Genomic DNA, 23505 nt, shown 5'->3' on the forward strand with positions numbered 1-23505 from the left:
AAAAAAAAAGCTCCAGTCACTACCAATTGCTCTGGGCCCCCTTTAGGCCTCAAGTTCCAGATGTTGGTTGGGAAACCGCAGGCCATGTTGCACTGTCGTTTTGAGTAACTTCAAGATAGCGGACATGTCTTTCCACGCATGGAAAGTGAGATTGTTCTCATGCTACCGCCTCTAAAGGGATTTTTCTATGGGGTAAGAACACTGGAATAGACTATCGCAAGGGAAGTGAAGCTGTGACACTTCAGCAGGCAACCTCAGCTACTAACCCCTATTAATACGTTAACTGGTTTTGAACATATATTGGAATTTAGGGAAGGGTTTTAACATTTTTCCAAAGCCATTACCCCTTTGTCATTTTCTGCAGGGGGTAATTCCAGGTCTGAAAAAAACAATCTGATGAACTTAAAAATGCTCCTGATACTTTTTTGCTGCAGTTTTCCTAAAATTATCCTTACTTCAAACTGAATTATTGGAGAATAAAAATATAGTAATGCACTAAGTCTCACTTTATATTTTGTCACAGCTGTAACTGTTTATATGAACGCTGAGTAAAAATACAGATAAATGTTATTCTCCAAAAGTAGAAATATGTGGGATATGCCTTGAGAAAATTATCAATCTGAGGAAACAGAAGGCCATAATATGAACATAGTTCATCACAGTAAACTTTTTTCCCCCATTTAGAAACTGAGAATGAAATGGGTAATAGATTCTATACTAAATCCTGAGGGCAGGTTTTTTATGTGTATTACATTACCAAAGCCCCGAATAGACTGTTATGGTATTTTGGCTTCTCTATATATCCCATTTTATTAGCAGATTATGTTATTATAAATCTAAGCAAATGCTTTAGTGTAGTTGTGATCCAAATGTGTCTCAGATGTTGCATCTTCCATACATGTTTTGACTTGAGAAACAATTAGCACCTTCAAGTCATGTTCAGTTTGTTTTATTCATATTTAATTTTGGTTTATTTAGTTCTCAGCTGAACTAAGTGACATAGTGTACACTAGGGCAAAATGTATTTACTTAGTACCATGGCAGAGCTCTGCAATTCACTTAGCTCTAGTATAACTATGGAGTTACAATATCTATTATCTTTGTGCTCGATGAGGCAGAGGACGCAAAATGCTTATACGTTTCAGTTCCTTGCACTAACCTCTGTCTGAGGCTGTCAGGTCCGCTGACTTGTTTTGACTGACATTAACACAGTTAAATCAGTAAATCTGTTAGCAGTGCTAAGTGTCCAAAGCATGTCTTGCCAACTGGCCCCCATCTTTCCTTTTTTTAAGTAAGAGGACGGTCAGTCTCTTCTGTGACTTTTCCATCTCAGGATCCCCCTTCTTTGCATGCGTTTCCTAGGCTTTCGGTGTCTGGTATCGTCACAGCTCCTGCAGAAGCAACGGCTGCTTTTGTTCTCTCCTCTTTCTGCTGTCTCTCAAGGCACATTTAAGAAACCAGTCTAGTGCTGTAGTTTCTTCTAGCTTGATCCCATAAAATATGATCTATTGCTTTGAATGGCTGAAATGATGAACAGCCATGCTATAATTCTTCTGTCCCGCTGGTGAGTCCATATTATATCTGGTATGGTGCAAGTGATAATTCAGCCTTACTGAACTCATCAACATCAAAAGGTCAAGTTGTAGCTATATCTATGTAGCAGAATCATGGCTTTACATCTGAGGCCTGCAGGACTCTCCGTTAATGTTAATAGGAATTGGATCAGGATCATGGGGAATTCATTCCACAGAAACATTGCTACACTGAAAGAAAGTTACCCTGTTTCATGCATGATTTTTAGTTTAAATTTGACAATTAGCACAGCTGAAGACAGAATTAATTGCCCTGTTCAGTCTCAGACTGATGTTTGTATGCCTTGCTGTCAAAATATTTTTAAAATATGCTACAGTTTAATGAAAGAAAAAATTGGGTTGTCTGACTTTTTTTTTAAATCAAATTCTAACCTTCCCATTTTATTGCAACACACTAAAACAGAAATACCCTGGCTTCCCCTTTCTAATATTTCTTTTTCATTCTCTGATGTTCTTGAATATAGTCTATTGAACAAATATTCCCAATGTTTCAGCTTATTTGCTAACATTTTCTACAAAAGCTACAGCAGGTGATAGTGAATAAATGTATTGGTTTTGATTCTTTGGAAATCTGGCTTATAGGTAGTTTAACTGTATTTTGGGAGGGGAATGGAGGTGAGGAACAGTTTTTATAATCTGTTGTGCTGCTCAGTGTCTAGCTAGCAGAATCCCAGGGCTGGAGCTGTAAATGGCCTGTGAGGTGCATTGGCCTTGTGTGAGGAGCCAGGTTGAGTACATGCCTGATCTCTGCTTCCTACAGCTCGTGCCTGCGTCACTGAAATTATTCCAGCTATGCTGGTCACTGAAAATGCAAACGCTTACTAACATTTACTACAGGGCCATATTTAGGTATTATCTTGGTTTCTTTCACAAAGCAGCAGCAGGGTTTGGGGTATTTTATATTTTAAGCAGAAATCAATGAGAACAGCTATTTTTGTAGTGTGACTTATTTTCCAAATGTTGTATTTGCTCAGACAAACTTTATCTTTGCATGAATCTTTCTCACAGTATTACTCATTTCTCACAGTATTACTATATGTAAATGGTGCTTGATGTAATTTTGGATTCAAACACCCATTGAAGTCAATGGAAGTCTTTTAACCGACAAAATGGGATCTGCATCAAAGTCTCTAAGAATGAAGGAGGAGAAGCAAAAAAAAAAGAGAGAGAGAGAGAATAGTGGTAATGAATAGGGAAAAAAAAACTGTAGAGGATTCTTGACACTAGCAAATAAGCAAAGTGCAATGCTTATTTATTTCTGCCAGAAAAGAAAACAGAAGAGAGGAAAGGGATTGTTACTGGGTATCTAAGCTGTAGCCTTGCCGTGACTGTGACTGATTCTCTAGCTGCCACCATCCAGCAGCCCCGTAGAAATGAGGATGATGCTGCACTCCATTGAACGTACCGCCAAGCTGCTGTCATCTTTGTGCTGCTTGCTTTTTTCCAGATTCCATATTAATTGTCCAAAGGTGCTTAACATTTGAAAAAGGATGTTTTCAGATGTTGCTTTTAGTTACACATATTTTACTTGACAGATTTCTTAGTTGCAGTACTGCTGTCCATGCCGCTATTCCATACTTAATTCTCTTTGTATTGACTAAATACGGTAACTAACTGCTGGAGTTAGTAGTTCTTAGCTGTTATTTTAATAATTCAGAAGCAGTGCTGTTATTTTTAATGGAAAATATCAATTTATTTGTTATCATGCTGATAATCTTGTAATAACATTTTGTAGATTGCATATTGATTAAAAAAATAAAGCTGTATTTCAGACTAGCAGTTTCTTGTCCCCCTACTGAAAATTTATCAAGCTCATTTTGCATTTACTATAATTAGACAGTTGATCTTGTACCATTAAGTGTGGTAATTTATTAGTAAAAGAAGTTTTACTCTGTATGTGAGTGGGGCTAGGGACATCACTCCTAATCTTAAATACTGTTGGTTACAGAAAGCTGAACGGTGCTCCATATTCCATTAATGACTGTTTCAGCTCTATGCCTGTTATTTGTATAACATAGTAAGCCAAAGAATATGATGTTTTTGCCTATCCAACACTTCCTCCAAAATCACTGGGATATTTGAATATAAACTAGTGGCAACCATTTAAGACTTTCACAAATTTCATAGTCCATTCTTGGAATGAGCTGTTACTAGTGAAGCAGTGAAACCTCGATGGGGAAATATGTGAATAAGGCAGAGATGTGTGGGGTGACTCTTCAAAGAATGGGTTTAAAGTATAAAACACTCATGTTAAATTAACCCCGACTTAATGTCAATTGTGTGAATGAGGACAAATCCAGAGATGAATTTCCACAGAAATAAAAATAAATAAATAGAATTTTCCAAAGTTTAAATAATTCAAGCAAGTAAAAATAAGACCTAATTATTTCACAGGTGTCTTGCTCTCTACTTCCAAAGCTGAGACCAGCTTACAGATAAAGGGTAACAACCACCAATCCACCAAATCTTCCACTGAGAACATTTTGCCTGGAATGGAAGCACTTGTACATTCAGAACCAAACCAATGGTTTATTTTGTGAAACATGGAGAAATACAGTTAACATACATTTTCACTTCATTGGTGTTGTATCGTTCAGTGAACATCTGCAAATGGAAAGCATGTGTCTAGTAGCAGTATAGTCCTCGTTCAGAATGGGAACTTAAACACTGCAATATTTAAAAGTGCCAGTGAACAACATGTTTGAGGTATGTGAAAAGGTGAGATGTTAAATTGCTAGAATACAAATAATGACATGAAAGCATTTATTTTTGGGACACTTTCCTAGTATGTGCTATGCCTAGTATGTGCTATTTTATAGCCCTATTCTTTCCTTAGTAAAAGCAACCTGTAATTTTTTACAGTAATAATCATAACATGTTGTAAGCGATGTTCACAATCCATGCTGGAGCCTTATTGAAAGAAGTAAAATGCGATGAGTCAAATTCTGCTTTGCCATCCCACAAAGAAAGTGTGACTAGAGATTTCTGTTTGTGGGTAGATACAGTCTAGCATTGCATAGCATTGTGATGGCCTTTTTGATTTAATATAAAATACCTTTCGCTTCCATTTCCTTATTTAAGAATAAAGGTTGGGGGGGCAACAAAACTCAGGACGTCCTGGGAGCAGAAGGGACCTATGTTTAACTCAGAGGCAGAGGAGGGAGGAGGGAGGAGGCATGGCTGGGCTGGGGAGCTGGCAGAAGGAAAGGGCAGCGAGCAGAGCTCCTTCGTACGAGTTTGCATGGCGGCACAGCCCAGCGCCAGGCCGTGTCCAGCTTGCTGCACAGCTGTACGGAAACGGCCCTGCTGGGTTGCGCCCGCCCTGCCTCTGCACTGAGCTTTCATGTGCTCAGCGGTGCCGTTAGTGCCAAGCAGAACAACTAGCTCCGTCTCCACCTTGGGCATCCCTGTGTCACATCTGTGCAGCTGTTGGCGGTGACAATCTATATTCCTTGACAGGAAGACCTTGCTCATGCAAGGGACCAGTGACATCGTCATGCAATAGCAGGTGCAATGAAAATATCAAGTAAAACCCAGCAGTGGAACAGGGAGGATTTAAAGTGGGAACTTAGGTATTAGCCTGGCGATACCCAGAGGCATCCTACCACTGCAAACTTGTTGGACTGCTCTCTAGGGAGGGACCTGCATCTGCCAATTCATCTGTAATGCTAATTAGATTTTACTGTCTAAATATAAATTTTGACACCAGGCTTTAGATGACAGTTTATCTGAAATGGCGGGAGCCATCCATTGCCTGGAGAGAAAAGGTGAAATGCTGTTTCAGCCCCTTTCATGGAAAGGCACAATGTGCAAATGGAAACTGTTTCCACAGAGCTACCAGAATGAATCACTGAATATTTTTGCTGCTAATTATGTGGTTAATACTGTCAGGTCGGTGTGCAACAGTTGCATCCAGGTGTCTCAGAAGTAGTTTGGGGAAAAAAAAGAATGAAATGGTGCATACAGTTAGGTGCCAGCAGCCCAGATATGCTTGCCCTGAAAGAGAGTGTCAGGAAGAAGACCCTAACCAACGTTGGGATCCTCACATAAGCACTTCCAAGACTAATGTGGCAATGTAGCTTAATCTTTGTATGTCTGAGTCATTCTTTAGTAAAGTTAAACTGGTATCAATTAGACAATAAGCACAAGAACCTTCTTGTTAAGCTGTACTTGAACCTGTCTCTCAAAGTCACGTACCAACCTGACCTTAGTGGCAGTTTCAAAGGCAGCAAATGTCAGTGCTGCAAAAACACTGCTGGCGAAAGGAGCTACTGTGGTAGCTCTGACTTCTTCTTCCAATTAGGTAATGCAAAGTGAGACGTAGCAAACTGCCCTTGAGCAGAACCTGCTCTTCTGCTCTTATTTAACTTAACATTAAAACCGCCTGGACTTCAGTAATCACCTGCTCAACTATGAACTCCCAGTAGCTAACTGAAATAAAGAGAAATAATGTTTCTGGCATTTATCCTCCCACTGCCCCCTGACTCGATGTGTTCTCTACGATTCCCTCTCTGTTTTACTTTTCTCTTAGAAACAACAGAGTGGAGCTGGGGGGTCCAGGAGCAGATAGGTGGCTGTTATGGACAGGAGAGGAGGGAGTGGGATTTCACCCATTGATGCAGGGAGTAAAACAACAGTAGAGAGAGACGAAGGGAAAGACTAGGCAAAAGGGGAGGGAGCTGCACTGGAACTTTTCTTGGGGACACAGGGAGGGAGGTTGGGCTCTCTCCTGGCAAAAAGGATATTATAAACAGCCTTGGTACCCAGGGGATCGGGGCAGACAGTCAAGGAGGAGAAGGAATAGGAGATGAGCACTGAGTGGGGCAGGAGCAAGAATATAGTAGAAAGTAGGGACAAGAATAAGGACAGTGAGGTTGCTGCTGACGGCTATTTCACTTTGATGCTTTCTCTCCACCTAAGGCAGGGTATCAGGGTGAGCATTAAGGAGATCCAAGGCTTATTTCATCCTTAATTGGGCTTACTCATACTGCATAAGACACTGCGCTTGTCAAGGAGCCCAGATACACAGGACTAGTCAGTGTATTCAATCCATCTAGAGGGCCATTTTTATACACCAGTTTGTACAGATTCCTTCTTATTCTCCCCGGTGTCCTGAAAATTTGTCATTAAATTGAATTAAGGGACAGTTCTTTCCACAGTTCCTCTGATAAAGTGGTCTAAATCAGGTAAAAAAGGAGAGGTACTTGAAAAAACGGAGGAGTCGCATATGATCAGTGAAAGCAGAACAAACCAGAGGTTCCGGTGTTACCTATATCAGAACTCTGAAGGAAATGATGGGGCTTGTAACAAAATCATGCTGTTAATAAAATTGGTTATGATGCTAGAGTGCTGTGTATCTATGAGTCAACAGCTGAAAACAAAGGGAGCATGTTAGAGAATATCTTACTTCAAAACAAAATTACAGTTCTGCCTGTGTCGATGCATCTCCGTGAGGACTGCCCATATTCTCTAACCACTTCCTTTTAAGAATGATTACTCTTACTTAGAAGAAAGGGCAAGATGGTATTTATAAAATATGCTTTTAGAAAGAATTCAATACTTGTACAGTTGAGTATCTATGCATTTACACCAACAGTACTGTATTTCAACAGAAGAGGGCATCCATTACCAAGCATCTGAATTTCCTAAGGATCTCCATTTCTAGAAGGAAGGCATTTGAAAATGTAAATTTTTTAATGATTAATAAAGGTTCATCATCCAAAAATAAATCTTTTCTAGACATCATGTACCAAGAGGAGTATAAATAATTACAAATTAAAACCTGTCCAGTAAACGAACGTTTGAGGTGCCCTTAAGCAGCACTATCCCAAATGCTGACAAAACCCTGAAAAATCATGAGGATTTGAACAGCATGCTAATCTCCAGACAGCCTGACTCCTAAAACACTTGTGAGCTGTTAAAGGGACCACGACACAGACAATCTGATAGGAAGCGAAACCAAGATCGATGAAACTTGGATGCTGTTCCTGACTACCATTTGTGACCATGGGCAAGATTCTTAGTGTGTCTGTGTCTCAGTTTCCCCTCTTAAAAATGGGGTTAAATGATAACAAAATCCATAAGCATGAAAATCATGATGAATTTGTGCTTTATATTGCAAGATTTGGACACTGTGTTAAGGTTACCAATAGCAAAGTTATCCAATCAGAGTAAGTAATGCTATCCACAGATATTTTTATATTTTGTCTTGTTCAGAGAAGATTTAATTTTTCCACAGACTTTTTCATGTGTTCAGTGGACACACTGATCGCAATGCTTATGTTAAAAGACAGCTTCTCTAGGAATTTCTAAAAGAAATTATATAAAGTTTGTTGCCAGACCTTAGATGAAAGCATAAATGCCTTGGTTAGTAGAAAGTGCTCTCTGCAACCTCCCTACGCAGCTTCAAAGGTTGTATTCTATCCCCAGTTTTTACTTTCTCTATGCCGATAGCCATGTACTATTAGGAGGCTTAGACTAGTGTCCCTTGCCAGAAGGGAATGATGCATTAACCTTGGCGATGGATCTTTTGTGTTCATTGGCAATACCAAGGGTATAATTTGCAACACACGGGGTATGTCTACACTGCCTTTTGCTGGTGGGATGTATTAGGTGTATTCAACAACAGATGCACACTGTCAACCTGAAGTGCAGGCAAAGCTTGTTTGCTTTCATCTGCAAACGACCATGTGGAGAGAGCCAAAGTCACCCAATCACTATTTGAGAAGGCTGAGAAGTCCCTTGGTATAACACTCCCCAGTCTCCCTCTCCTTCCCCTTTTGAAGTTACACGCAGAGATTGTGCCGGCTTCAAGGAACTTTGTAATCCCTAGATAAAGGAAGGAGCGTAGAAAGTGGGGAGCTGATTTATAAATGTTCCTTCTGTGCTATAAAACTGCTGTAAAACATTCTGCCAGATGGATGTCTACGCATCAGGTTTATCTCTCATGAATATGTTGCAATCAGCTGCAGAATCACCATCTGCAACCTTCAGGGCCCAGAGAGATCCTGAAGGCTGCAACTTCTTCCTGCTATCTCTGCTAACATGACAGGACTAATCAGGCACAAAAAGAATAATGACTCTCTTGGCATGCACTATCCCAGACGGTTTCAAATAAACACCACGCTTTAAAAATGTGTTTTATTATTTAAATTACTCTATAAGCAAAGCAACATGGTTTGCCGCCTTCTTGTGATGATGTGGGGCATACAAACAGCTGAATAAGCAATTGCCATTTAATTCAAGACCTAGGCAGTGTCATTAAACATATACTGTTGCAGAGCAAAATTACTTCAATAGAAAATTGCGTTTCCTCTTTGTCTCATTCATGAAAACGCAGCTTACAGTGTTATTATGGAAAGTTTTTTTTTGTTGTTGTAGGTGCTAGTCTAGCTATATAATTAAGGGTCTCTCAGCATTTTCACTAAAATCTTGTTGTTCTTGATGTGTAACTCAGCCTTAGAGACTAAAGCTTAAAGGGCGAGCCTTCTCTTCACACCACCATATAGCACTGTATCTACATAGTTACCTGAAAAGCAAAAAGAAAGGAAAAAGAAAAAAACAATGATACTGGTTTCTCAGAATGGTCAGGGTAATATTGATCTATGTATGGATGGAAAGTGTATAAAGTAAGACAAAAATATGTACTTTCCTATAAATATAAGAATAATGAACATTTTTCCAGAAGAGTAACTGCTAAATTGGTAAATCTCTTTATTAACATATGAACAGATTGCTGCAAATGTAAGCAATAATTTGTGTAGTTGTACCAGATTGCTGCTACTTAACTGGGAGCTTCAGCTATCTTCCTGTTTATGAGGTAATAATGACTTCAGAGTTTATTAGTGCAAGATAATACGCTTTTCCATCCAGTTTTCCTAGGTATATTTTCACACTATGTGGCATATGTAATTCTGTTGCCTTCTGTTCTCCAAACAAAGTCTCCTTTCCTCTGTGCACAAAAGCTGATGTTTCAGACTGAAAAAGCCAGCGGATTTGCTTCAGGTTGTGCTAGAGGTCAGGGTCCAAAGTGCAAACTGGGGCCTTTGGCTCCCTTGTTCTCTGTGTGTGGCTGGTTCCTCTTTGGCCCATGGAGCTGAAAGAAGAAACCTGGGTTTAGTAACCAGCGCTCAGTTATTTCCCAGTGTTCTTGTTTTTTTTCAGTGATATGGAGGAAAAAAGGGAGCCCCCCAGAGAAAGGTGTTCCCACTTGCCAGGCAGATCTGTCTATCCTGTGTGCGGGGAGAGGAGGGAAGCATGGGACTTTTAACATGCTCTCTATTCCATTTTGTCTATGCTGGGAATAATGATAGTCTAGAAAAGCATCTTTCATCAGTAGGCTACTTTTAAAATATCGCCGCTTTTTGCAGGCAAACTGCAAAACTGAGACAAAGGAGCAGCAGAAGCTGAGACAAAGAACAGCAAAGTGACTCGCTCTGCGCTGCCGAGTAGGGCTGAGAATAAAGCCTGGGTCTCTCGGGTGCTTTAGCACCGGCACTGCAGCTGTTGTCCACGCTGCCTTTTCTCTTGAAATCATCCAGGTTGACCACATTATTTATTTCCTCTGGAAGCGATTACATGCCCGTTGTGGAGATGCTGCCAATTTTTCCCTTTGACTGTTGTTCACAGGATCTGTAGTATCTGCAAAAAGGAAATTTTCCGTTGGAAAAATTGTGTTGAAAGTATTAATTATTTTGAAGAACCAAACCAAACCAAAGTGCTTGATCACAGGTGAGTCGGGATTCTCCCGCCTGCCGGGATGTCAGGGAAGCTGCAGCTGGAAGGGCTCCTGTCACATTTTGGCGTGCTCCGCGCGTCCCCTGGCCAGTCTGCGCTGGCGGGGACACGCAGCCCCACGGGGGTGCACAGAGGCCGAAGGACAGTGACATCACGCGCAGCGGGAGCAAAACATTTGGACGTCACCAAATATTTTTTGCTTTCACACAGTCTGTGGCCCAACCACCTTTCCAACAATTTCACCACCAAAACCGAAAGCGTGACTCTTCCTCCATTTTGAGAACCAGCTTAATTCCCCCCCCCCACACACACACACTATTAGCGAAACACAGTGTATTTTTTAGATGCGCAGAAGCACTATCTGCTCTGAACATGGCTCCCTGGTCCCACCGCGCGTTACCGCAGGGCTGCGACCGTTAGGAGCCGAGGCGGCGACGGCCCCGCTGCGGCGAGGCAGGCCGCGTCGCCATGGCAACGGCGGCGGCGGGCGGCGCCTTAAGGCGGGCGGTGCCGCGGGGCGGGGGCTGCAGCCATGGCTCACGGCAACCCCGTGGTGAGGGGCCGCGGCGTCGTCCCGTCCCGTCCCGTCCCGTCCCGTCCCGTCCCGTCCCGTCCCGTCCCCGTGGCCGGGCGGCGGCAGCGGCCGGGGCTGGGCGAGGCGAAGCCCGGGCTGGCTCCAGCCGCCACCTCCGCGGGGCGGCCTTGCCCGGGAAAGGAGGGGCCTGGGGTTAGCTTGGAAAGCTTGGGGGGCTTTTTTTCTCCCCCTTTTTGGTTTTATTAAGGAAAATGTTTAGCAGGGCAGTGGATAAGAGGATAATTTTAAGTATCCCCCCCTTTTTTTTTCTGGAGCGGGGCATTAATCGCGCCCTCCTGTCTGCTGGTATGTAAGGAAGGCTGGAGGTGCTTGGTTTGTGGCGCTGTGGTGTGGCCTCCTCCTTGCAGAGGAGGGTGTGTGCGGGATGGGGTGTAACTGGAGTACCCTAGCATATGCACAGTGGCCTCCTTTGCTCTGATTTGGAAGTACTTAATGGTTGAATTTTATAGTTGCTTTGTACAGTTTGAACATAATATATAACATAATATTTGTGCTTACTGTAAAAATGAACTTAATGCAATGTAGCTTGGCCAACCTGGGGAGAGGAGTAGGCCCATTGAAAGCAAATTGATTTAAACTCAGTTTCTCTTCTGAATTAGCAGTGAAGGCCAAGCATTTGATACATGGGCTCATCAACATTTTTTAGTGTGGTGATGCAAGAGTCGAGCTCCCCCCAGCCCTTCTTGAGCTGGTCTCCTGAAATGTGCTGGGAGAGTCCTAGGGAGCTCCAGCCTCCCATGCGAAATCGTATATGAGTATGGTCATCTTACAATAGCATTATTTTGCGCTGATCACTTTTTGCAAAGACCATAACCTGTAACTGAATAATAACTTATAGTTGTCTTAAATTGGTTTTCATCTGCAATTTAGAACAACTTCACAGCAGTGAAAAATTAATTTGATGTTAAGTTAGACAAATGTAGATAATTCAGATCCTGAAGTCCTAACTGCTGAGGTTTCCTAAAAACCTTAACTTCATACTTTGGCCTTCTATTAGCAGATTATTCTGATGGCGATGACAGGATTAAAAAGCTTTAAAATGCTAAAAGCTTTTTATTTTATATTTGGATCTGAGTGGGTGAACCTTGAAGCTTATATGTGGTTGTGCCTGTTGTCCAGTCCTGATAGGAGGATTAGCATCTAATCACTGATATGCACAGGAGAGAGAATAACATGTCATGTTATAGTTGTCGTCTCATATGAGACAAATGATATATGTTGACAACTATAGCGTTAAACTATTAGCTGTAGTGATTTCCATAGATAAGCTACTGTATAGCATCTGATTACTGCCACAAAGGAATATCTCTGTGTTTCATGCTCAACTCATAACAGGTTATTCACATCATGCTTCTGACAGAATTGTCACTTCTCTTTTTTTAGTTATTGTTATTTGCCCTTCAAGTTAGGGGCTGACGTTAGCCAGTGCTGCTAGAATGATACCACACAGTAAATATCAATTTTAAACGATCATTTCAAATATGCTATTTTGAAAATATACCACAGTAGCTGTTCTCCTAATGTCTCTAGGATTTTCTTGAGCATTTCTGTAGCCCACAGAAACCAATATTTCAAGGCTAAAAAGTCAATATTTTTCCAGGGATGTCTCATTAGTCCTATGGATTTAGAAGAATGAGTGGGGCTTGCAGATCTGGTGGACTTGCAGGTCTGTGCACTTGGTAGAGCATTCAACATATTGCACCGATCTCTCCATGTTCAGTTTGTAATGGTAGTTTATGCAGCCAGATTAGACTTTGTGCTATCTTTGCAAATGACTTAATCTTTATCTTAACTTGTAAATGCTTTAAATTGTTTTGTATAGCCCAAACTCTACAGATCCATTATCGAAGATGTGATTGAAGGTGTTCGGGAACTCTTTGCAGAAGAGGGTATAGAGGAACAAGTTCTGAAAGACTTGAAGCAGGTTTGTTGGGTTCACCTGAATTAATAAAAACTCTGTGTTTTTTCTCTTTGCCCTCTGAAACATGCAAATTTTCTTCTAACTTAGAGTTGCAAATATTCTGTGAATGATGAATTGGGCTCCTGGAAGTCAAAATCTAGTAGTGATTGTTACCATGTTTATTGGATAGAATCAGTCAGCTTACTCTTGAAAAACTAGTGAAATTTGATTATCTTTTTTTAAGCTGATATCTGGTGACTTTAATAATATTCTTTCTGCAGCTTTGGGAAACCAAGGTGATGCAGTCGAAAGCAACAGAAGGCTTCTTCAGACATAGCCACCACTCACCACAGTTTACTCTGCAGTTGCCGCACAGTTTTCATCGTGCTCTGCAGGCTTCAGCAGGTTGGATGTTGTTGAATGCAACAGATTGTTGACACAACAGATGCAATTTAAGAATAGCTCAGTGATTCAAGAATCTTTTTGGAAGACTTGAGGGTGCTGGAATAATCCTGGTTTGCAGTGCTCATGTGTATATCTAGGAGGATGGGGTACAGTATGTATCTGAAAATAGAATTTGACCAATAGAGGACAAACTAAATTTTGGTAAACTAATGCAATTGCATCTAGCTGCCCTTGACCTGCTGCTTATTTTCAGCAAGGAAATATGAAGAGAAGTTTAGCTGCCTTGTGCATAGTCCAGAAAAGTAACCTTCAATTGCAAATTCACCAGAACGGTTAAGCTTTCACTTCCCTATAGCCATGTGTGGCATGATGTGTGCTGAGGGTTATATGGCATGTTTGTGCCATGCAGCTCTGCTATCATATTGGAGCTGAATCTGTCTACACATCTTAAATATGCATATTTGTAAATGATGTGAATCCTTGCTCAAAATATAAGAGTGTGGGTTTGGGGATTTTTTTGTTTGTTTGTCTTTCAGTTAGTTCTAAAAGCAGATAATTCACATCATACAGAAGCAGCTGATTTTCACACAGACTCTGACTTCAAAGTCTATTTGTCTTGATTAAGTCCAGCTGACCACTATGATGATGTTAAGGCAGAATGTAATGCTCAGCTGAAGCCTCTCCCAATGTGAGAGGACATTTAAGACTTTTCCCATGAAGGAGAAAAATCGTATGTGGTGATATAATTAAAATCTGTATTATAGTGCATGTTTCCATGGGCAACCATTCAAGCCTGAGCAGGCACCCTTGATTTTTTTTTTTTTTTTTTTCACTCTTCATGTTTGAATGCACTGTTTTTGGAGACAGACTGTTTTATTTATTCCATCTGGTTAAAAGGGATATACTTTTGCATTTGTTAGCTATTAGAGGCCTTATATTTAATTAATTTTACTTTATTACTCCTAATTTTTGGAAGGGTGGCTAGTACTAAGGCAGAACAGAATCTGTTGAAGCCAGTGCACTTTTTTTTTGTTTTTTAAACGGTCTTGAATTGTCCTACGGCTGAGGTTTTCAAAGTAGTTAGGGCTGCCTAAATTCTGCTCTTACTAAAGCCTGTGAAAACTTTCTTTTTGACTTATCTTCTTGCACTGAACTCAGCAGTGAATGCTTTTGAAAATCCCATCCTACTGCTCCTACCATTCACACCATTGGATTAGCACTGGTGCAGAAAATTACTTACAAATCTTCCTCATGTGGACAGGACAGTGCATTTGATATATACATGCTTGGTTGTGTTAAAATGGAAGCATTGTACATCTGTCCCTGCAGGTGATGTAGTAAGTAGAAATGTCACACTTAAGTGAGTTGCACTGTAAAAAAATTAAATATTTCTATTTAACTGTTTGATCTTTTTAAAACAACAAAATCTCCAAGACCAGTTTTTGACAAAATGCAAGTTTTATAAATTCAGAATATAAAATAATAATAAAAACTGAGTTCAGCATAAATGTGAAGGAACATAAAAGAAAGTGTATTCAGCAACATTATGTAGATGTGCTTACTTATATGTTGATCTAATGAGCATGAGCTGAACTTAGATTACTCCAGCTTCACTTATGCTTGCTGGAAAGTACTGAATGATCAAATATGTCTATTTAAAATACTTATTTTTTTTCTTATAATTATTTTTTTGCATAGCTTCTTTAGTCATCCCAGCTGGCAGGGGTTTCCAGCATTTCACAGCAGCAGACCTGGTACGTAGCTGCAGTGCCATTTTGTTCTCAGTTTGATTGTACTGAATTCTAAATGATAAAGTTAAGTTTGTCACTTGAGAGAAGGTGAACATTAAATATTTTCCAGGTATAGATACTTGAGGACAACATTTAGAGACTGAAAAGGTAGCATTTCTCCTGACAATTTTGTCTGTGTACAATGTGGTATAGCAGACAAGGGAGTAGAAGTCCTGCTGAGAGAGTATCAACAGCTGGAGAAACTCAGTTTGATACTTGTAGCCCACATTATTTTGATGAAAACCATACAAAAGTTGAGAGTCTGTGGAGAGCAGACTGCTGCTGCACTCTCTCCTGCTGCTGTTTGAGCAGTGAAAAAGGATGGGGATGTACCAGTTGGTTTTGCAAGCAGCGGAGCCAGGAAGTGTGTTGGAGGACATGGCTGCCTCTGGGGTGGGAGTGTAGTGGAAATGTGTGTGCACACATCCATTATTATTACTGGGTGTTAAAATAATGTATGGTTGGGAAATGCCAGCGCTAATTTAGCTGGAAACAGCATTACCTGAGAGGCCTAGAAGTCATTCAGAAGCAAGTGAGTGTTTTTGGAGTGACAGCTTCCAAACTCCTCATATGGCCGAATTTGTTTTGGGAGAGGGGAGGAGGGGGGGTGTCTCTTCTTTTTAGTGTCAGAGCTTGATGAATGTACTGAGTGCCTATGGAGCCTCAAGCTAAGTCTGCTTGCCAGGCTGAAATGTAATATTGGGAAGGTATTTGAGTAACATGCAAGTTCCCTGGCTTTTTTTTTTTTTTTCTAAATTAATTTGGATTTCCCAGGAATAGCTAGTTTGAAAGGGTGACTTACACCCAACTGTTTACTTTCTGAGAGAAAAAAGAGGCTATGAAGTGACTTTATAGGCCTAGGCAAGGAGTCTGTGCTGTGTGAAGTTTAAGCTCAGGTAAAAGCAGCTCTGAGTGGGAAAGTAGCATTCTGGATCATGTGTACGTTGAGAGGCTACAGGAAAGTGTTCTGTTAACAAAAAGGAAAAGGGTATATGATAACTGGAAAATAAGAAAGCATTTAGGGCAAGTCATCATCCTTTCAATACAGAGTATTCTTTATCTGCCTTTACCTCAAAAGTCTGAAGCAACTCTTCAGTAAAGATGATCGCAAAAAGGTACTCATTCCTGTTTCTTAACAAATAAGTTAAATGTGAGTTTTAGGCCCTAAGAGATAAAGTATGAACTATGACTTAATAAAGCTCCTGTGTATCTAGGGTGCTTCACGACCAGGTGCAACTCTTGCTCTCCCTTCGGGTATTGCTTATCCTCTACATGTACCTGCTGGAGTGACGCTACAGATGGCATCTGGTAAGACTGAAAAGAGATCTTAAATGGTATAGTGCACTGACTGTATGTGGATATTGAAAGATGGTCCCAAATAGAGTAAATGAAACAAATGTGAAGTTAAAGTATGGTTGGGTAGAGCCAGTTCTCTTCCTCCTCCTTTGTAGTTTGTGCTTGCAGTTGCTACATGAAGAAAGCAAGTAAACGGATTAGTTACAATGTGTCAGTTACGTGCTCTTGCAACATCAGTTAAGATGGCATCATCTGGGGAGCCAAGCTTTGTTTTAAAAGTGCTGGTGAGTGTGTACCTTTGTCAGTCCAGACATAGACATCCCCTTGTCTTACATGAGGGACAGCCTTTCATATTTTAAACAGGCAAAGACATTTTCTGATGCTTCAGAATCAAATTTATTTCTTCTTTAAATAAAATCCAAGTGCCTCTTACTCTTTTTGCTTACCCTCTCTTGCTGATAATGTTGCCTAAGTTGGTTAATTTTACTACAGAACATTTGCTGGTACTGCTTAGGGTGTGATGAGTTGAAAGCCTATGTTCAGTCATAGGTCCCCTTTTAAAATGCTGTTTTTTGAGAAATGCATGCCATTAGATACCTGTTCAGGTATACCTCCTAAAGATTTGAGACCTAGAGGCTGTTTCTGGTGATTCTCTGTGTGTATACATGGTGTATATGGGGAACAGTATAATTAAATGAAATTGGGAACTTGGCTCTGGCATCTTAATTCTAACATTGATAACAATAATAAATTTAAAGGTTCAGTATTTGGAGTAGTTATCATACAAGGAGAGGACAGATAAACTAGGAGTCTTCTGCTTTAAGAAGAGATGCCTAGCTGTCCTTAAGAGTGAACTATCCTTTTATTCAGGGAACGGCTGTTCACTGCTTTGTCTTGTATTCTCGTTTCTGAAATGACTTGGAAGCAGGTTTAAAACAAGGATTTATTTATTTTTTTTAATCCAGTATGTAATTAAATTGTTGAACTTATTGCCACAGGGTATTGTGAAGGCCAAATATATAAATGGGTTCACAAAAGCAATGTCGGAAGTCATGCTTGATAGGTCTGAGAATGGGTATTCAACATGATGCTCTGGATGAAACCTCTGACTCGGAAAGCCTCTGAACTGTTACTTGTCAAAGGCTGAAAGTGTGTGTGGGGAAGGTACTGCTTTGCGTGCGTCTTGATTCTCGTGGCTTGCCTGAGTATTTGCTACTGGCTGTTACTAGCAAACAGGATGGTAGCCTGTAAGGATCTGTAGTTTAACCTGTTGAAGCAGTTTAACTTTTCTCTTTGTAGGGCACCTTTACAAGGTAAATGTGCCTGTTATGGTTACACAGGCCCCAGGAGATGCAAGTATTCTACAGCATCCTATTCAGCAGATATTTCAGCAGCTTGGGCAACCTTCAGTTCTGCGAGCCAACATTGCCAGTGTTGCACAGGTGAATGCACCTTCTGTCCAGGCAACTGCTGAAACGTTGCAACCCCAGAAGCCTGCTGTCCAACAGACCATGGTCTTTCAACCAAGTGTCATGGAAGGAAAATGCCTGGAAAACTCTACAAATGCTACGTTGGTTCAGCAGCCTACTACAAGTCAGCAGCAAATTGCGACTAATGCAACATTGAATCAGCAAGCAGACTTGACGGAAAAATCCCAGTGCAGCGATCTTCATACAGCTGTGTTCACTTCAGAAACCTCTGAAGTATTTTCTCCGGCTGAATCACTGGCAAACAACCCAAGCAGCATGCTGCCGGATGTGGAGGGGCAGTTAGACACAGAGCCTCAGGGGTCGGTGCAGCAGCAGGTGTCTGATGATATCATTGAGCTGATTATCATGGGCCACAGTTTGGATGATAATGCTGTCCTGAAAGATCAGGAGAGCGTCGCTCTCGCTGACAAGGTAGGACCTGGTGAAAATATGAACATTGTTGATGGCTGTCTGAGGAACAAGTCTCATAAGGGATGTTGTTAAACACATCTGTAAGTGATAAATAGCTTTTTTTTTTTTTCTTTTTTTAAAGTTCATTCTTTCTTGAGTCTATTTTGGATAGCAGCAGCTGACTGCTTATGTTCACATTTAGGATTTCAGTCACAAATATTGCTGAAATACTTGGATTGAATGGAATGTCAAATTCTAAAAAACAAACACTAAAAAGGAAATGAATGGCTATAATGCATTTTTAGGTTTATAAAGTATTTTTCAGTATTGTTTTTTGACTCTGAGCATATGTGAATGACCCTCTGAAATCTTCCAGGTCATTCTGCCACTAAATTTGTAGGTGGATTCTGGCCAGTAGGGGACAACCTGGGATTAATATTAACCCCAAAGATGTGAAGAGCAATTAACTTGCATTGAGAGTTCATATTGAGTTTGAAAAATCAGATTTGATCAAAGTGAAAATCTGCTGGAAGGAAATGTATTTCCTTAGGGGGGAAAAAAAGCCTGAACAAACTAAGATTCAGCTAGAGCTGTGTGAAAATTTAAATTAATTTAACAAGCCTCTTTCCTCATCTAATCTTTGTTCCAGAAATTATTTACAGATACTTTATGTTCATGTTATCTTGCTGACTTTGAGTTTTATTGCTTATATGTGATTGAGACAAATTTATTAAATGCAAATGACAGTAAATAGAAAGCATATTATGTTGCTCATCTGAACTTTAATGGTAGGATGATGTAGACTGTCAGTAGGAAGAATAGAAGGTCAAAGCAAAGTGTTATTTTCTTGAATTAGAAAGTGTATATGGATGTGAATTCAGTGCTACAATAAAGATTTAATGAGAAAACTAAGATGACTGAAAACTTAAAGCCCTCATGCTCCTGTGAGCTCTCTGCTTAGGAATTGTAATGTTTCTATGAACAGTAACTTAAAGTACTAAAATATTTACTCTTGCGCTCTCTCAGCTTTTTGTATCTTATTTAAACAAAGCATTTTGAGTTGATGGAGAACGATGATTTCACCTTAACTTTTATTTCCAAAATGAAAAATACTATTTTGGGGGGTAGTAGGTTTTTTATTTTATTTTTTTTTAATATTGGAATTTCCTGTGCAATAGAAATTCTAAAGGCCAACTCAATCATCTTTCTAAAGTCGTCATTTGTCAAGTGCAATAGTGTTTAAAGTCTAGCAAAATGTCTTTCTATATTACTGAGGAAGAATTTGACATGGATTCCATTTGAGGTTGGTGTAAGAACAAGATTTTCAAATGTACTCAGGGCTTACAAGTAGGCCAGGACTTGACACTCCCATTTCAGTGCCCCAGATTTTGTTGCTGCATTAAACAAAAATCTAAGGCTTTGTACTGAACAATGAAAGCTATTCAGTGTTAATTCATAAGCTGTCTCTGGTCTCTTTTATTCCTGTCAGATGGAACCTACTGAGCAGATGGAATCTAATTTGCGAACAGAGAAGGATATCTGCAGTGACATTGAAGGCATAATTCAGCTAGATGGAACTGGTGATGTTTCTCCCAAGGAAGAAATAGCACATACAAAAGATATGGAAGAGAATGAATTCATTGGCATTATTGAATCGGAGGATCTAAAAGTTCTGGAGGATGAGGATGAAGAAGAGGATGAAGAAGGTGACAGCCTATCAAACACAGAGTCTAGCAGCAGTAGTGGTGATAACGAAGAGCCTCAGATAGATATAGTTGAGGAGGTAATTTACTTTTAAGCCTCGTGAAGCAAGTTACAATTGTTTATCTATCTCAAATATTGAACTGCAAAACCCAGAACAACTCCTGACCTATTTAACACAGAACACATAGTTAAGCTCCGTACCTCTGGAGGCACGAGGTACTACTGAGGAATTATTTGAGAACTCATTGTGAGAAGTGTGAACAAATGAAAGAGATGTTGAGAATCGTTTGTTTATTGGATGGATTAAAACACTTAATTACCAGAATTGAAGTTATATGGGTGAAGTCTTGGCCTCAGTGGAATGGAGTTTTATTTCATTTAAGATCAGGATACAAATCTAGTTTTCTTTTCCTTATGAAGAACTCCAGGGGATTAGTTGGAGAAGAGAACAATATGTGATACAAGTATATTTGTTTCCCAGGAAAAGGCTTTTCTTAAAGATATGCAACTCTGTGTCCTTGGGATTCACAAGAGAATCTGTCTGTAGAATCCTGACTGGATAAACAGCAGTTGATTAGTATTCTCCGTATTGTGGTCACCTTTGTCTTTTAGCTAACAGTCTAACTTGGTTTTGACCCGTGTCTTTTTTGTTTTAGGTGTTTTTGTTTTTAGAACATAAGCATGTAAAGATGTAACATGATCTTCAGAGCTTCTAGGTCTTGATTTTTTTGGTGTGGCAACCTTTATTGTCCTAGTTGTGTTTAATGTCAAGTATATTCAATGCTATTTGGAAGAATGTAAAAAATACTACTTAAATACAGTTTTATTCTCTAGGACCCCTTAAATTCTGGTGATGATGTCAGTGAACAGGACACTCCGGACTTGTTTGACACCGATAATGTGATAGTTTGTCAGTATGACAAGGTACAGTATATAAATCTTATCTTTGTTCCTTAATCATTTTAAATAATATCTTCAGCAAATCCACATCTTGTCTGCTGTCAGTGCCTTTTAAAGAAAATCAAATGCTGTAATAATTGAGTGTTTAAATTGTGTTTAGCTGACAGTAATCAGAAGACTTATCTACTCTTTTCTGAAATGAGGATAAATAAAGGGCATATAACAGCCTATTAAAGGAAAACAGAAGGGGGCTGAATCTTGAAAAATGAGGACTTGTAGTACTGCAAATGCTTATGCACATCCTTAACTTTTAAGTAATATGGACTGCTCCATGGATGTATGTATGCATTTTCAACTATGAATTAAGACCACTGAAATGGGTAATAGGAAAGAGGAGTGTGTTGTCTTTTATAGTGTATGTCTTTAAAGTGCTTCCTGAGAAGATCTTACTACCAGAAATCTGTCTTTTCTGAAAAGCAAAGCACTTAAGGAGCACAAAAGGCCCATCCTATGTAAATGTTTGAACTTCAACTTTATTTTGAACTACTGGTGATCAAACTAAAAAAAAACAAAAAAAAAACCCCAAACCCCCCTTAAACGTTGGTATTTTTTTGGATACTTGTATGTCTATAGTGTAAAAGCTGACAAAACAAAGTGCACACCTTGTTTTGAAACCAAATATGGAAAGCTGTCTAATAGCTTGCTAAGAATGTGACTTTCTTTATGCTTTTGGAAGTAATCAGTGATTATTTTTGTGTGTTCAACTAGACCCACCTTAATGGGGGTCTGTATTCTAGGAAGCAGTGGGCTGCTAGGAAAATTGATTTTTGTTAAAGTGTAACAGATTGAGTGTTTCTGAAAATAGTTATTTGGAAAATCGTAGTTATAGGGATATGTGTAGAAAATGCATCTGAAATTGAGCCACAGTGTTGGTCTGCATTGTGTTGACAAGGTACCGTAAGTTTTGAAGCGTAACTTATTTGGATGTTATGGATGTGATAGGTAGTTGATGTTGCTATCTATAACTATAAATATATATATATATATTTTGTGATGAACTGAAAAATTAGTTGAAAACTTTTAAAAACTGATATGAAGTTCAACACTGGACCTGCCTATAGGGAATTTAATACCAGATGTTATAAACTGACAGTTGTGGATTTTTTTTTAATTTTACTTTCATTGTATAAACTGAAACAAAAAACAAGTTGGTGGAGTTGTTGGTTATTTCTATTTCCTACAGAGATTTAATAAAACATTTAGGTCTGGTAAAAAATGGATGTAAACAGTTAAAATATACATTATCTTATTACCTATAAAAGAATGCTGCAGGCAAAATGACTGTGCTGTTCTCCTTTCACCCAGTTTTCTGGAATTGAAAATAGACTGATGCTGAAAACACATTCTGCAGTGTAGATATTTTGCAGGCCTCTTAAGAAACAGAATAGGAAAATTCTTTCATACTGCTTTGTATGATAGCATTTGCTTTTGAGTAATGCTTTCCTGGGTTTTGCCTTATCCTAATGTCCTTCTGCAAGCAGTATTGCTTTGCTATGTGTATGGGAAGTGGAAACTACTGCATTTCAGTTACTGCACCTTGCAAACAAGTATAGTTTATGTGTTGGGATGGATACAACAATCAAATTGCTCCATTACTGTCTTGTTTTCCTTCTAGTGTTAGGACTTCAGGCTGCTACCCTTACCTACTTTTGTGGGGGGAGGGAAGGAGGGTGTTTTATATAATTACTGTTTTTGAAAGGGAGACAGGAAAACTGGAATATGACAAGACTAAGATTAATGAAGTATTTCACTTGAGAGGGCGGAAATTCATTATAAGCAACAAATCTGCTGCCAGTATTTGTGCTCTTTTAAGAGCAACACTGTTTAACATGTTAGGGGCTATCAGAATTTTAAAGCAAAAATGAGGTGTGTAAACTAAGCTGTGCTTAAAAACCTGTATGTTTTTATGCATGGTCTAATATATGCTTTGGGTTTGGGGGGGCATTGATTTAATTTTTTTATCAGATACATCGAAGTAAGAACAAGTGGAAGTTTTACTTAAAAGATGGAGTGATGTGCTTTGGGGGTAAAGACTATGTTTTTGCAAAAGCCATTGGAGATGCGGAGTGGTGAAACTTCACTGAAATAGGTACTTTAATGAGTGTGGAATTATTCCCTTATGAACCTTCTGTGAAGCAACTAAACATTCTACTGTTTTGCCATTTAGAAAAAAATTAACTTGTTAAACAAAATGTGTAAAACTGTGCTGTTAATAATGCAAATTAAAACACTGTATTGTTAGCTATTCATCTGTCTTTGCTGCTCTTTTCTGATTATTTCATTCCTTTTCCACCAAAGAAACATAATTGAAATGAACAGCTTTAATGACTAAAATGTTGAGTTTATTAGTAATTTAAGAAAAAGTCATAGAATACTAACTGACTATATTTAAGTAAATTCCAACTCCTTTGGTTTTCTTTCCATTTTTAAATGAGTTAAAATATGACTTGCAGTATAAAACAGCACAATTCTTAGTGATTTATTATTCTGCTGGGGAAGAAAAAAGCTAACACTTGTGCAAGTTTGAGACCTGTGGCTGTTTCAACTGTGTACTTTCTTCTTTTTCTCCCCTTCCCTTCCTCTCCCTTTCTGCACTTTTTGGTTTGTTTGCTTGTTTTTGCTTCAGCCTCAAGGCAAGCACTTTAGA

General features: G+C 39.4%; 1 protein-coding gene across 1 annotated transcript in view; it reads left to right on the forward strand.

Moving 5' to 3' along the window:
• Positions 1 to 23169, forward strand: part of LOC106490368 (stonin-1) — a 58176-nt gene extending 35007 nt beyond the window's left edge. The window contains exons 5-15 of the mRNA XM_067294558.1: positions 2858 to 2894; positions 10221 to 10322; positions 10829 to 10881; positions 12746 to 12847; positions 13105 to 13228; positions 14927 to 14982; positions 16233 to 16326; positions 17614 to 18215; positions 19684 to 19977; positions 20733 to 20822; positions 22824 to 23169. Of these exons, the coding sequence (XP_067150659.1) occupies positions 2858 to 2894; positions 10221 to 10322; positions 10829 to 10881; positions 12746 to 12847; positions 13105 to 13228; positions 14927 to 14982; positions 16233 to 16326; positions 17614 to 18215; positions 19684 to 19977; positions 20733 to 20822; positions 22824 to 22931 (1662 nt within the window). The 3' untranslated portion in view covers positions 22932 to 23169. The remainder of the gene's footprint in view (positions 1 to 2857; positions 2895 to 10220; positions 10323 to 10828; positions 10882 to 12745; positions 12848 to 13104; positions 13229 to 14926; positions 14983 to 16232; positions 16327 to 17613; positions 18216 to 19683; positions 19978 to 20732; positions 20823 to 22823) is intronic.
• Positions 23170 to 23505: the final 336 nt, after the last annotated feature.

Source organism: Apteryx mantelli, chromosome 3 (genome assembly GCF_036417845.1).
Source record: "Apteryx mantelli isolate bAptMan1 chromosome 3, bAptMan1.hap1, whole genome shotgun sequence".
Lineage (NCBI taxonomy): Eukaryota > Metazoa > Chordata > Aves > Apterygiformes > Apterygidae > Apteryx > Apteryx mantelli.